General features: G+C 39.3%; 1 protein-coding gene and 1 non-coding gene across 3 annotated transcripts in view; both read right to left on the bottom strand.

Moving 5' to 3' along the window:
• Positions 1-3707: 3707 nt before the first annotated feature.
• Svep1 (sushi, von Willebrand factor type A, EGF and pentraxin domain containing 1) overlaps positions 3708-15982 on the bottom strand; it is a 169960-nt gene continuing 157685 nt past the window's right edge. The window contains exons 45-48 of one of the 2 annotated variants that reach the window (XM_076845690.2): positions 11244-11339; positions 9223-9318; positions 6499-6592; positions 3708-4102 (exon numbers count right to left, since the gene is read on the bottom strand). In XM_076845690.2, coding sequence (XP_076701805.2) covers positions 4081-4102; positions 6499-6592; positions 9223-9318; positions 11244-11339 — 308 coding nt within the window. In that variant the 3' untranslated portion in view covers positions 3708-4080. The remainder of the gene's footprint in view (positions 4103-6498; positions 6593-9222; positions 9319-11243; positions 11340-15982) is intronic. The other variant, XM_076845691.2, reaches the window with a different exon arrangement.
• Positions 6188-6290, bottom strand: LOC143393186 (U6 spliceosomal RNA). The gene has a single exon (XR_013090502.2). It is a non-coding gene; the product is annotated as a U6 spliceosomal RNA (small nuclear RNA).

The following is a 15982-nucleotide window of genomic DNA, read 5'->3' as shown; positions in this document are numbered from 1 at the left end:
TGGTATCCAGAGGAAGGCAGTGAGGCCACTGAGGGTGTGCCCTAGAGGTGGCTATTGGGACCTCTCCATGTGCTTCTACCATGATGAACTGTGCTGTCACAGGCCCAAAGCAATACCCAAGAGAACATGGACTGAAACATGAAACCTTTTCTCTTACATTGATTACCTCAAGTGTTTGTCATTGTGAAAAGGCTGACTAACACAAATGGCTGACTAACACAATCTGGTGACTCTCTTAGCTTCTTCCAGTTCCCAACCTATTTTCTCTCTTGGAGACATTTCCTCTAGAACATTTTTTGTCTGTCTAATTCTGTCTTGGTTCTATTTTGTAGAGGACCCAGAAGGCCCCCTGTGCGATATATTGTCTTACATGTCATTGGATCTGCTTTCAGGTTACCTGCCTTCCTGCTGTAGATTTCTATCTGGCTTTTTACAGGTCAGCACTAATTAAATTCATTGTTAAAACTTTGCATATTTTTAAAATTTTGTATATATATATATATATATATATATATATATATATATACACACACACACACACACACACACACACACACACACACACATTTGTTTTGCTTATTTTTATGTGATGCTGAGAACTGAACCCAGTGCCTTACGCATGCTAGGCAAGCGCATTACCACTGAGCCACATCCACAGCCCAAAGCTTTGCATTTTAATATCTGGTTAATTTAATTTTTCTTCTTCTCTACATTCTTTTATATTGTTCTCCATGCAAACGGTTATACTTCTATATAATGTTAACCTTTAATTTATTTTATGATCTGTTATTATTGTAAGAAATCTCTAAGATTTAGACAATCTAAAAGAAGGGGAAGTAATCTTTGATTCAACCATATAGAAACAACCATGATTTAGATTGTTTTTTTTCTGTTATTTAAAAAATCAGGGTCACCTAAAATTCTTATGCTTTCTTCGTGTTTAGCATGTTTAACATCATTAAAATACACTCTGAATGAATTATAGGGTTGAACATTATCCCAGAGTGTAACTATGGACTATTTCAATTATTCTTCATCGTTGACATTTATTTCTTAATTTTTTAAGATACCAGACATACATCACGGTGTGATAACGTCCCCAGACTTTAATCTTTGTGTAAGAAGGACATGTCAAGACCTGCAACATCTTGCAGAGAGCAGAAGAAATAGAAGATCTTGCTGAGCTGTCTGTTTTGTTTCCATCTCCTTCTGACCATCATTGATTTTGCTACTTTCTTTCTCTTTTTCAAGGAAGCCACAGGAACTTCACATCTATTTGACTATAGTGTACCTAACCTGTTGGCTTATGACAATTGCTGGTTAGCTTCTACTATTGCTTTCATCAGAGTATTAAGCATTATAGCTTCACTATAGAAGTATCTGTTTCACCTGAGCTTTGGAAATTTTATTAGACTATATATTAGTTTTTCCAAGTGCCTTCCCTACATCTATTGAAATTATTACATGGCTTTTAAGTATTTGAGATTCCTGTGACCCAGGGCAGAAACTTGATTATGATGAAACTTTTTTTTTCCCATTTTTGTGGCGTAAGACATTCCATTTGATTGTCATGCATTGATGGATTTGTTTTTTAATTACTGTTTTAAGTTTGCCACAGGGCTATTCAAGAATAAAGAAGTCGTTTTTAAATACAACAAAAAAATCCTCACATATATTTGGGTTCAGAACTTTCTGGATTTTAAATTACGAGACAAATGTAGAAAATGTTGGGGATTTTTCCCTTCTGGTTTTCATCATGCACACTTTCAATAGATTTTTAACCATTTGAGTATGTTAAAATTTGAGGGTGGTGGTGCTTGGGATTGAACCCAGAGCCTCCCATATGCTAAACACACACTCTACAACTAAGCTACGCTCCACACCCTGGAAGTTTTCTATCCCCCTGCATTCAACCTTCTACCAGACATTTTTCAGGCTATTGAACTATTTTGAAGGCTGCATAATAAGCAATTCAGCAAGTGTCATCAAGGTAGTACAGTTTAGGTTTCCTTATTGATGGGCATGTTGTCCATGCCCATATTTCACTGATAACAATAATGCTAGAATGAGCTTTACTGTGTCTAAAACTTGCTTTGGGTTTCAGGTGGGCTTTGTCATTTAATGGTTATGTTATTTTAGACAAGTTATCTGACTTCTCAGAACCTGACTTTCCTCATCTGTAAAAGAGAGATCATAATATATATCTCCATAGGATTGTTATGAGGCTCCAAGGAAATAATATCTGTGAAACATCTAGTGCAGTTAGTACCTAGAGGTTGCTCCATAACTGGGCTGGAGGCTAAAATACATGATTGACTTGTAGTTATTTATTTAATCTTTTTTTTCTTTCATTTGGCAAATGTTTGGTAAATATCACTCAGTATCTATCATCTTCTTCTGCTTGTGGTAGAATAGTTCATAAAACATGGGAAATGATTCTCCTGTTGAAAATTCACCAGAAGGCATGTCCAGGATGGAAGATTTTAAAATAACACTTTCCAAAATATGCACAGTGTTATCCCAATGTGACTTGATTTCTCAACTTGTCTTCTTTCCAAACCTCACCTGTTTGACACTTCACTTTCTTATACTCTCTGCATAACATGACTAATTTGATTATTGTGAAAACACAGGCCTTTCAAACTACTCAGAGTAACCCAGTGCAAATTTTACGTAGCAGGTATACTCATTGAGTAGGTACTTTGAGAACTGAGGGTTGTTTCCCCTGACTTAAATATTTTCTGGTAACCTGTCTTTTATTTCTCAGACTTTTAAGCTTCATTTTATGGTTTTCACATTATAAATCACAAAGATCAACATAGTGTGGAAGTTGACAAACTAAAAATAAACCTTTCAAAAGTTAGACTCATAAGCTTGTAAGACTTGTCAAGAAAGTGGATGTAGGAGAATGGAGTCGGTGACTGAGGGAAGAGCACCCACCAGGAGAATCAAGGTCGTTTTGGTCCTTTCCTGTATTTCCCCACAGTGCTGCATTGTACCCTGTTGTCCTGTGGGCCAGCGGCTCTCCCAGGGGATGGAAGCAAATGGATTTTGAATATCCTATTTGAAAACAAAATTTAGGATTGGGCTTTGTTTTCCGAGGTCTGATGGAGGTAGATCAAAGAATGGAGACTGAGGGACAGGTCATCTCTCTTTTGGGCAGTTGCTGTTTTGTTTTGTTTTTTGCAGGAAGGACCGGGAGCACAGCGTGACAGAAGCTTTCCCACTTGGCTTTTCCAGGTCTTCATTTTCCTGTCTCTCTTCTCCCAAAGCAGTGAGTTGTATCATGACCCAAGTATGGACTCTTCTATTAATCGTACAACTGTTGCATTTCTTATTTCAGCTATGACAAGGAAGGGAAGCATGAGAAATGGTAGTCCAAGGTCATTTTACTTATTCCCCTTATGAACTACATTAACGTCTATATCTTTCAAAATATTGGGAAAGGAATTATCTTGGCTACCTTCAACACCAGAACAGAATTCTGGGTGGAGGATCCCAGGTCTTGGGATTCAATAAGAGGAAACCTTTATTGTTACACACACTGCAAAGAAGATGCTTCTAGAAGAAAGGAATCTCCTTGATTATAATTGCTTGATGCACACCACATGGGATCGTGTGCTGTGGCCGTAACGTGGATGAAAGATCGTGAATCTTCTTTATTATTCCCTGGCCACCTCATAAAATGGCACTATCCAGAAAAAATATTATTTAGTAGCAAAATATATTTTAATGGAAAAATCATTTTAAGTAAAGGAATAAAAATGTGTTCCAGGAACTTTCCCCACAGACAGCAGAGTACGTACATTTCATGAGGGTGGAGCAGCATCTATTTAATATAATTTTTTTAATATAGAAAATACAGGCATATTTAAAAATGCAAACATGTAAGAAAAGATGTCACAAGAAATAACAAAATATATCATAAAATTAAAGAAAAAGTAAATCTCAATTAACAAGTTTGCTAAACAAAATAAGCCCCAGCACCATGTTGGACTTTCTTCGAGTAAGTTCCAGGAGGTCCAGGCTCTGCCAGGAAGAGATGATTCCACTCGGGGGAACTGGTTGGTGGTGTTGTGGTTAAAAACCAATCTTCCTTTTCCTAGGGGGAAAAATGAATAGATTCAAAAGAAAAGACAAAAATGAGGAGGCAAATACTTCGGGGGAGGCTGACTGAAATAGGTTTTAAGGCCCTGGCCATTATCTGTGACCATGGCTGGAAGGTTGGGGGCGCATCCTGGGGAGAATGGAGGGGTTTGGACAACAGGCCGGAGGACCTGGGTTTTAGCCATGACTCTGTCACTAGTTTCCTATCTGACAACCCTCTCTCAGAGCACTAACAATCTGTGATTTTTAATGATAGTATTTATTTAGGATCAAGTTTTGGAAGCTGTGCATAGAGATCAGAAAAACCACAATTTTCTTAGGAACTAGATTACCTGGGAGCAAGACCAGGCCAGTCTTATTCACCAGGAAAGAAGGTTACGGGCTGATGGATTTGATGAATGCTGTAAGACATTTCTCTACCTGTTTTCACTTATACCAGGAAATTGTTCCACCATCAGCAAGTATTTATTGGGCATCTAATTTTGTGCCTGCACAAGGATTAAGCATAGCCTCCTTAACATATTCAGTCTCATGGGAAAGAAAAAAACTAATTATTCATGACCATTTATTGTTCAGATGTCTCAGAAAAGCTTTCTCCCCACCAATTGCAGGGAATCACACTCCACCTGCTTTTCTTTTAGGAATTATCAGGCTCTTCTCCCCTTTCACCAGAGTGTTGCCAAAATCACCTTTTGCATTAGTATGACATAACCCTGCTTAGCACCACGGGTCCATGCTGAACCCTGGACTCAGTCTGGACCAATCAGGGTCCTTCTTCCAGATATTTAAACTGAATCCTGAACAATGACATGTAAAATGTGGGAACTATGAGCTTTTCTGCCCTTCCATGTGAAATGAAGAGCAGAGAAAGCTACTCTGTAGCCAGAGAGAGGCTGCTGTGGCTGGTCTTGGGTTTGCGAATCTCCTGTCTCAAGTCATTATAGGCATGTGCCACCGTGCCTGGCCATTTTCTGCCTAAGTGAGTTAGGGTTTTAAAAAGAGAGTCCTCATTAATAGGAGTCTTAGAAGAACTGATTATAGATAAGATGGGGGAGCCTGTCTGGTCCTCTGGGGGGCTAGTTAGCCTTTCCTTTCCTATAGGATAGATTTTCCATCTTAATTTGCCCTAATTTTTCTTGGATTCTTATATAAAACTTTTGAATAAAAGTTCTAGGTTTTGTTCTCTTTATTAACAGTGTTTTTACATAAGTACCTTTTTCCTGATCAAAGAAATGCTCCTAGAGGAACATTTGGATACTGGGAAACCATGAAAACTTCAGGTTTCCTCTCTCCTTATGTAAAAATGAAGGTGAAATAAAAAGTCTAAACTTACAAGAAAGGTGTATATAGGTTTTGTTCTTTGTGAGTTACTGTCCCCCGCCCACCTCCCACCATGTTCTTAAATTCTTTCAACTCTGCTTTCAGGTACACCTGTGTTCTGTGTCTTAGGGGCCTCTAAATACATTTGTTCATTCCAAAGTTTTCTTCAGAGTTCTGTTTATTTATTTATCTTACTCTGTGGAGATGGCATATACTTGTGATTATCTAAGAAAATTCACAGGCACAAAGCAAATTTTTAAAATTACATGTAATATGCATATTCAAAGCCATAAAATTCAACTGATAATATTCCAACACTGGAGACAACAAGTACTGACCATATTTTATTCAGGGTATGGGGCCATATGTCCAGGATTTCCTGAGGTTTAAAAACTATAAATGATCTAAAAACTATTTTCTTTAGGACTTATTTGTTAGACACTTTTTTCTCAATTCTGATACTTACCTGAACAAAAGTGAGAAAAGCATTAATAGAACATGTATTCACACAATTTTTTCTTGAGTCAATGAAATATTGTTTATATACATACTAAAAAGACAAGACCAAAATAAATACTTTCTTATCAACTTCAACATCAACTTTTATTGTGATCAAGAGCTCAAACATCCGTTAAGCCATTTTCAATAAAATATATTGAGTTCATTATTCACTTTATATCCTTGCACATGAAGGATAAAAATCTCTGTTCAAGAAAATTATCTATTTATTCAATCTTTTTTCTTTCTTTTTTTAATTACAAAAGATATGGGATACTTTATGTATTTGTGTCATCCTTGAGCAGAAGCTATATTAATCTTCTCTCTATAGTTCCAATTTTAATATATGTGCTGATGAAATGAGCCAACACTATATATTTTCAATTTTATCTGTCAATCCTGAACTAATAGTTTTGAGCTTTGGCTTTAGTTCAAATTTAGAGTGCGTATCTAGATATTTTGGGATACAAAATCTTGCACTTGAATTAGAGGAATCTTCTGGCCCTTCAGGTAAAGGAACCCTGAATTCCATCCTTTATGTTATAGGTGCATTTCAGTTGTGGGTTGTCTTACCTGGAACAGTCGGGTCCTGTCCAAGCTGAGAGACAGTGGCATCGGTTTGGCCTTACACACTTTCCACCATTTAAGCAGGAAGAATGGCAAATAGCTGAGTGAAAAATTCATAACATTCATTTCATTAATACTTGGAAACTCTAAAAAAGTCTCACAGGATAGGATTTGTGTCTACTTCCTGCAGCAACCACCACTAAACACTGTTTGTATCATCCATTTCTACTTGACTTTGCAACCTTAGGCGGCACCACCTCCCCTTCTCCCCACATCAAGCTACTTAATTTAAGTCCCAAGTTAAGTTCTACCTACTTGTTGAAAGTCCACTGACTTCTGTCTTCTTTAATCTTTTTATTTATGCCAATGGTCTGGCACTTTGATTGCTTCGCACTATAAATTTGTCATAAGCTAAACCAGATTGTACAACTCTTGAAGGAGCTGGTTTTACATTCTATGATTGGTTGAGTGATTAAGTCAGACACTAACTCTTAGGATAATAAATTGGGCACATGGATTATCTAAAATAACATATGACTCCATTTATATATGATGTGTCAAAAGGCAGTCTACGATCATGTATAACTAATTAAAACAAATAAAAAAATAACAGATGATTCATACACACTTTGCCTTGGCTGGGAGCCTCATTTTATGGCTTTTATCAGCTTTAATTGGAATTACAGAAGCTGAAGTAGGGTTAAAAATTAACCACAGAAGAAACCCTCAGAGAATAACTAAAGATTTATTGTATTAGGCATCTTTCTCACGAATCTGAAGTTTGGTAAGCCCTTTCCTGGATGAAAAACTCATCTTTGGTGATATATAAATAAATGTCATTTGTCTAGTTGTTCATTCAGAGTATGGGGGAAATGCTTAAGTAAGTACCAGCACAGGGTGGAGAGGACAAGGGAGGGCAGAAGTAACACATCAGCCTTTCCCCTTGAGGAATTCTCTGGGTAAGTTAAAGAGAAATAGCAGGCCCGAAGAATGCACTTATTTGCAATTTAATAAGAAAAGAAATGACTAAAACCAGCAAAAATAAACCCCAGTAATCTAAAACCAACTCGCCAAAGTTTCTGCTTGCTGATATAAGAAAACATTACTCCTTTTTGGGGAACCCTGAGTTAGTGGTGCCTGGCAGTCCTAATTAGTTTGTCATTATTTTTATTTCCCTGTTGAAAAGCCTAACAACTTCTTCCTTTCTGAAAATGTCAGGGTTCCATTCTGGGTTCCCGTCTCATGTCACATATATTCCACAGTCTTATTTTCTCCCCACTGAATGCTTTTCATGGATGACTTATGAATCCCTATCTTCAATCCAGCTGTACCTTTTGGGAAACTACATTATCACACAACTGCCTACCTCTTGAATTTTCATAGAACACCCCCAAAACTCAGTAGGCCCTTCCTCTGTTCCTCACTTAACCCCCTCCCCTTCACGCCTGTGTTGTCTCCTGGTTTCTGTGGCTCAGTAAATAGCATCACCTGCCACTCCTGGGCCCAACCACGCTTGACTCCTCTTGGATCTTCATCCCCACAGCAGATCTGTAACCAAGTAACATTTATGCTCCCCTTTTCTCACTTTTCTCAGATCCACCTTTTCTTGGTTATTGTTTTCCAGATTCATTACTTCTTTTGTATTCTGCTTCTATTACCTTCCAACTAATCTCCTGTTTTAAGTCTTGCTTTCTGCCATTTTCCACAGTGTTGCCCACATCACTTCTTTAAAAGAAAATTTGATTACATAATTTTCCTGCTTAAAATCCTCTTGCAGCTTCTGACCTTGCTCATGACAAGTTCCAGTGTCTGAAAGTCTGTTCTATTTTAAATTCGACCCACAGAGGAGGTGGTATAAACATTTGTACTGGAGTGTCAGAGTTCATACCTAACAAATAGAGGAAGCCTTAGTCTTTTGACAGTTGCTTAAATTTTTAGAACATTAAAAAGAAAAAAAAATCCTGTCGTTTTAAACTGTTTTATTTGATCTTTATGGAAATACCTATTATATTTGGGCACTACACTGTGCAATGGGGATATAAAGACGACAAAGAAATATCTCTGCCCTCAAGTGGCTATAATCTAGTGGGGGACAGGATAGATAACCAAGCAATTAAACAGAAGTCAAAGCAAACTAAATGCTGTATTTCAGGTAGGCAAGGGCTATAAGGGGACATGCTTGTCACCAACCAACTACAGTTTTTTACTGTTGTCCATGATAAGGAACCATCTCTTCTGAAGAATTTTATTCCCCCTTTACAGAAGTCATATTTATTTATGACTTTGTTTTTTTTTCTAAATAGTAATCATGAACTTAGTAATTTAGCTGTATAGAGATTAAAATAAAATTCCTGAATCTCTGCATAACATCCATTCTATATATAGGCTGCGAAAGAGTCAGCAAAGGTGTTATTCTTATGCTATTTTAGGGCCTTTTCTTTTTCTTTTTTCCTTTTTTGTGGTGCTGGGGATCAGAGAGCTGGGCACTGTACCCCTGAGCCACCCTCTGGCCCTGAGGTTGCTGTTTGGCACAGGCCCCCTGAAAGGTGTTTTTTCAGGCATTGATCCAGTTCAGTGTCGAGACCATCATTCCAACGACGGTCTTGAGAATTCTGAGAATCTTTGGGAACCTTTTGTTCCAACACTTCCTCTGAGCCTCACTTTTACTTGTCCATGTTGGGCTTCGTGGGACCAAGCCACCGAGAAAATAAACTGTGAAAGGAAGCCTACCTGTATGACAGCGGGACCCAGTCCAGCCAGGTGGGCAGTCACACTGATAAGGGGCCACACAGCGACCCCCATTCAAACAGGGAAGAATGCATATTGCTAAAAGAGAAGGGAATTTAAAAATATTTGACCAAAATGCACATGCTGTGATACGTTCAAGTAATCAAAAGACACTTTGCAGGCAGAGTGAAACCTTACACGACCTAGTAGAGAATCTTCCTGTTTGTGTTCTGCATACTAATGACAATCACTGGGAAAACACAATCAGGAAAGGAAGTCTGGATCCTGAGCCAGATGTAATGACGCTCATGCCAAATGCACTCTCTGGGTGCGGACACGCTGTAATCAATGTCTGCTAAGTGCTTTGAATCCTCTCTTCACAAAATAAGTGGAATGATCTTCATTTACTATCATTTTAAATTTCCATTACAAATGATGTTCAATGCTCTAAGACGATTTGGCTGCCTGGTGGCTCTTCTTGAACTAAAAGTGTGAATGGAAATCAGATTATACTGTAGGCTGCTGTTTGCAACATTTTAGTCCAAAGGGGACAGTTTGCCCTTTATTTTCTAGGAGCTGAGGCCTAATGGTGGTAGAAACAGATCTCTCCTACATCTTCCACAGCAATCATACTTCCTACCGGAAGAGACAGAATTTATTTAAAAGATGTGAGATTGTCTGTTGTCTTGCTCCTCACAGTGCCATTGTCTAATCAATAGAACTGGCATCACCTAGAAGTGGGGTCTCAGGTCCCAAGCCAGATCCACTGAATCAGAATCTGCATTTTAACAGCATCTTTCAAATAATTTATATGCACATTCAATCCTGAGAAGCCTTGTCTCCTTGGTCTCATGCAGAAGGACACACATATGCTCAGCCAGGCCTGTTGTTGGGGTAACCCAGAGTAAATGCTCCTCAAGTTTTTGGACTCTTGGCATTATGGCAGGTTAATTCTGGGGGCTCCAAGTAAAGAGGAAAGATTGAGGAAAAGGAGAGAAAAAATACGATGTCTCTTCTTTCTTAGTCATTGTAAGAATACTTGCTAGGGTGAGTTGTTAGCAGCCATAAATTTATTTCCATCATACATTTCCCCTTATAAAGTAGTTGAAAAAAAATCATGCTTATTCAGTTCCAGAATCTTAGAAAATGCCTGGCCTTTTGAAGAAACTTATATAGACCCATGATCATTGTATTAATGACTCAGCATGGGTTACCTACACCCATCGCACTGAAATACAAAATCATTCTTAGATATTAAGATATTGAAACACAGTGCAGTGGAGACATTTAAAACAAAGACAATTAAAAACATTTAAGGCCAATTATTTACACTGCTCTGGAAGTTGAAAATCCAGCACATTTTTGTAAGGATCAAAACTTTATATTGATCTACCAAGTACTGTGTAGATTAAGAGTGGCAACTTTCCTTCTTTTCTTTGTAAATTTTTTTTTTAGTTATAGATGGACGCAATATCTTTATTTCGTTTCTTCATTTTTATGTGGTGCTGAGGATTGAACCCAGGGCCTCACATGTGTAAGGCAAGCGCTCTTCCACTGAGCCACAACCCCAGCTCCTCCTTATTTCCTTAATCAGGAGGAACTGTTCCTAATGACAAAGAGGGAATGTTGGGTGACAGATATTCCCTGCAAAGTACAATGTTTTGCAACACCACAGTTTCTACTAACTTTAGCAGCAACTGGCATAGTCCATAGCAGACCTGAGTAGAGGGAGGAAGGCCTGGGAGAATCCATCTTCCAAGAAGACTCTTGGAAATGTGTGCCAAGAGGCGTGTGAAGATGACAGGTGGATCTTAACACCGCGTTTCCAAGGTCATTAACAATCCAGATCATCTGCAGATCTGTGGGCTGGTGGATGAGCCCTGTCACTCTAGTCAGGTCTGCTATGAGGATTGAAGCCAATCAGTTCCTCCCAATAGTGCAGCCAGTTCGTAGGAACTCCCCCTAAGTGGGCAGCTTGCAGGCACAGCATCAGAACTCAAAGTAAGAACTGAGGACAGACTCACGCTCTTCGCAGAGACGCCCCATCCAGCCATCTGGGCAGGAGCAAGCATTTGGGCGCTGGCAGACACCTCCATTCTGACATGGGAATCGACACACAGCTGAAGGGAAGCAGAGAGGGTCATAACTCTAGGGAATTATGGAGGGGTGATAGTCAGAAAATAAGATTGCGCATTTATAATTCATTACATTTCCTGGACTCAGGCTTTCAGGAAGAGCAAACCAAACTAAATCTCAAGAGGTGATTTCAATATATGGAGAAGTGTGACATTTTATTGGCTGTTACCAGTACAGTCTTCCCCCTAGCTTTATTGATGCATAATGGATAAAAATCGTGTCTATTGAAGACTTACAACTTGATGTTTTGCTAAATGCAGACATTGTGGGATAACTACCACAATCAAACTCATCATATTTGTCTCCTCACATAGTTACCACTTTCTTTTCTTTTTCTTTCTTCCTGATGAGAGCAGTTAATGTCTAGGTTTCTAGCAAATTTCAACTATACAATACAGTATTGTTAACTAGTCACATTGATGTGCATTAGATCTCCAGAATTAATTCATCCTGCATAACTGAAACTTTATACCCTTTGACCAACATCTCCCCATCTGCTCCCACCCCACTTAGCCCCTAGCAACCGCCATTGTAGTAGAGTCTGACTCTTTTGGAGTCTACACAGCACTGAGCTCAGGCAGCGTTTGTCTTCCTGTGCCTGGCTTATTTCACTTATCCTAATGTCCTCAGGTGTGCCCATGTTGTTGCAAACAAGAGAATTTCCTCCTTTTTTTTTTAAGACTGAATAATACTCCACCCCACATTTTCTTTATTCATTCATCAGTTGGCAGGTTGATTCCATAGCTTGGCTGTTCAGAAGAAAGCCGTGGCCACTGAAATTTTGAGTTTTGATCATTCCTGGCAGAAATCTCAGACCCAGCTCACCTAGACATTCTCAGCCTTCCCTGGTGCCATGGCTTTGGGTGGCTCCATGGAGTTCAGATGCTGTGGTTTTCTCTGCCTGGATACAATTCTCTTTCTTCCCTTTGCTCTAGTCCTTTCCTCTAAAGTCCTCTCCTCTTTCAAGATCAAGTTAGAAGTTTCTCTCCTTCTCTCTCTCTCTCTCTCTCTCTCTCTCTCTCTCTCTCTCTCTCTCTTTCTCTCTCTCTCTCGGAAGCATTCCCTGTCTTGTTCCCAATTCCCAAGCAAATAAGTTGTGGCTTTCCTCTTCCTCATTTCCCAGGACTGAAATGTAACAGACCTTCCCTGTGTGTGCGAGTGACAGTAAATCACCTATCCCACTCCGGCAGGTATCTGTGTCACTCTCTTCCTACTTATTTTTCTACTTATCTTTAAACGATGATCAAAATGTCTGGTACAGGGATTTGCATTTTTTAAATGCATTTTTGTTGAAAAAAATTTCTCCGATTCCCCCCAATGGATTCAGGAGGCTGGTGGCCTTTCTCTTGTCCCAAAGGCATTTCCCAGGGTCTTAGAAAATTAAGTCTGAAGTCTCAGTTGAGTCTAAATCAAATCTGGAGACCTTCTCACAGCCTCCAGAGGAGTAGGTACACTTTGGGGATTGAGTTAAGCCATGTGAGAGGCAGATATGGCTCTTTACAGTGGGACAGTCCCTGTGCACTTGGGCTGCCCTGGGCATGGGCTGTGAATCCCAAGCTAGCCTGGAGCTGGCTCCATGGGGTTAGCAGGCCAAGTAGCTTCCACATGGAGGTCCCACAGCTTCTGCTAATTGTAGGTGGAACATCTGGTCTTTTTCCAAAGAAGCTTCAGCAGTGTTCTCCCAGAGCAGGGCCTGTGGTGCACAGGGAGCCACCTGTCACATCCTTTTCAGGTTCTCCTTGCGGGGAGTGCTTAACCCAGGGGGAAACAAAGTTGTTTGTGTCTTGGGTCAAAGAATCACTTCTCAGTCCTGAATCACTGGCCCTTCTGTATCCTGTATATTTAGCTTCTGCCAGCTACTGTCTCTGCATCCAGCAGACAGGGCTCCAAGGACTTGAGATCCAGGAGGAGAGAAGCAGCAGTCAGGGTGCAGGTGGGCAGGAGGCAGCAAGAGGGTGTCTTTCAAGGTACAGAACAGAGGATAGATACACACATTACTGAAGCTGCTCTCTTGGGGACAGGGAACTCATGGAGTGAGACTGGGGTGATTATAACCCCTCTAAGACATTCTTGGTCATCAGTATCTTCTCTCTCTCTCTCTCTCTCTCTCTCTCTCTCTCTCTCTCTCTCTCTCTCCATCTTTATTTAAAAACCCTTGCTTTATTACCTCTCCAACTAACCCCAAATAGCCCAGTGTAAATCAACTAGCTCATCCCCTAGTCCGTAGCCGTACTAACTTAATCCTCTTCCCCTTCCCTCTAGCCCAGGTTCAACAGTGGTTTACCCTAGCTTTCATCATCTCTTCACCTTTTCCTCATTCTTCAAATCACAGTAATCTGACTTCTTCTCTCAACACACCTGTCAACTGCTTGAGCTTACTCTCTCCTGTCTTCCCAAATGTCGAATTTAGTAGATGTGCTTTGGTTCGCTAGTCTTTCCTAAGTATGAGCCACGGTTGGCCATTGCTCTTCTTTAAAACAAACAAACAAACAAACAAACAAACAAAAAAACACCTCCCCCCTTCCTTTGGATCCTAGGCTGCTACTCTCTTCTGATTTTCTTTTTTTAATTATTAGTTGTTCAAAACATTACAAAGCTCTTGACATTTCATTTCATACATTTGATTCAAGTGGGTTATGAACTCCCAATTTTACCCCATATACAGATTGCAGAATCACATGGGTTACACATCCACTTTTTTACATACTACCATACTAGTGCATGTTGTATTCTGCTGCCTTTCTTATCCTTTACTATCCCCCCTCCCTCTTCTGATTTTCTTTCACCTTGCTGGCTCCTCCTTCTCATGTCCCTCCTTTTCTGCTGACCTTAAAGTGCTCATGTCCAGGGTCTGTCTCATCCCTGGCCTTCCCATGCAATATTTTTTTCTGGTGTATGTGTGCACATAGATATAGATTCAAAGGATACAAAATCACAGATAGGATGAACAAGTCAAGAGAGCTAAAGTAGAATACCAAGTCTACAGGTAATAATATTCTACTGTTTTGGAGACTTTTGCTTAAATAAGTAAATTTTAGCAGTTCTTGCCACAAAAAAATGTATACTATTTAAAATAATGGGTATGTCAATTTGCTTCAATATAATAACTTTTGCTACCTATATTTATCTCATGATATCATGTTGTATAATTTAAATATGCACAATAATATTTTATAAAAGAAAGTATAGAAAACCCTAATATACTTATCTGGCTCTCGTATGTATGATTCTAACACCATTCATGTGTGAGTGTGTGTGAGTGTGTGTGTGTGTGTGTGTGTGTATAAGAAATACATACATAATTGATCTCTGTATATGTATGCTAGAGATTTCATTTGTATATTACATTCAATATACATACAACATAGATCCAATTCTTCCTTAAATCTCATTTGGGAAAATGCAAAGTACACATAAATATTCCATTCTATATTTCCTCTTTGCTTCAATTCAGAATGCCTTTCCCTGAATAATGGCTTTAAGACTAGATCAGGGTTTGACTTCCCTGTTAAATCGTCCCAGATGCTCCCCCACCCCCACCTCCCTGCGACAAGAAAGGCCAGTTTTGACCACACGGGGCTCTTGGAGAAAGCTTAGTACCTCCCTCTCATACTCTGTACCACATGGTTTTCACTTTATGTACGATGGATCTATTTTGGCCCAGAGCAGTTGTTCCATGTGTGAATAATGCCTCAGAGAAACACAGAGCTGGCCTGAGAGTCTTTGCTACAGAAGCAGCTCCAGGGCTTGGTGGAGGATGAATATTATAGGCTCAAGACAGACAAAAAAGAAGCTCAGGTAGTTCTGGGAATGTGGTTAGGAAGGTTTTAGTTATTTGAAGGAGTCAAGGTAGGAAGGAACAAGGTAGTTTATAGGATGCAGGGGAGATGTCCCTTCCAGAATATCCAAAAATAACTCATTATCTTACTTATTTATTTTTTAATCTTACACAATACCTTTGTTTTGTTTATTTATTTTTATGTGGTTCTGAGGATTGAACCCAGGGCCTTACTCATGCTAGACAAGTGCTCTACCATTGAGCTACAGCTCTAGCCCAGAGCTGAGTATCTTAAAGCAAGCAAGCACACAGACTTCCTTTTGACTTCTGACCTTAAGTGAAGCAGTACCTACACCTGAGGAGAACGTCTTCTGCAGCCCTCTCCAAGGAAGGTTACACATTCTCTCCCATGTCCTGGGTTGTGATCTCATTCTTCACTGTTGTTTCTACATAATTAATGTCATTTATCCTCCAATGAACCTGACTCTTTTGAAGCTCATGCTGTTCCCTCATTGACTTCCACAATTCTCCCTGAACACCCAATTCTTTAAGGACTTTGGCATTTATACTCCAAATCTATATCTGACCATTGTCTGCATGGACAACCCACATAACAACTTGACTATTTGTCTAGTTTCTTGGTTACCACTGACTTGTTCACTACCATCATTCTTCACTTTGAGTAAATATTTGTAGAATTGGTGAAATTATTGTGATTTTTCAAAAAATCATATTATATTTGTGTACCACATCACCTTTTCCCATTCTGTGGGATTTCGAACATGGAATCTGAGGATTCTTTGTGTCCACTTTCAAGCACAAAACATAACATTAAGGAAAATGACCCAA

This window comes from Callospermophilus lateralis, chromosome 2 (assembly GCF_048772815.1).
Source record: "Callospermophilus lateralis isolate mCalLat2 chromosome 2, mCalLat2.hap1, whole genome shotgun sequence".
NCBI lineage: Eukaryota > Metazoa > Chordata > Mammalia > Rodentia > Sciuridae > Callospermophilus > Callospermophilus lateralis.
This window is presented reverse-complemented; position numbering and strand designations above follow the sequence as displayed.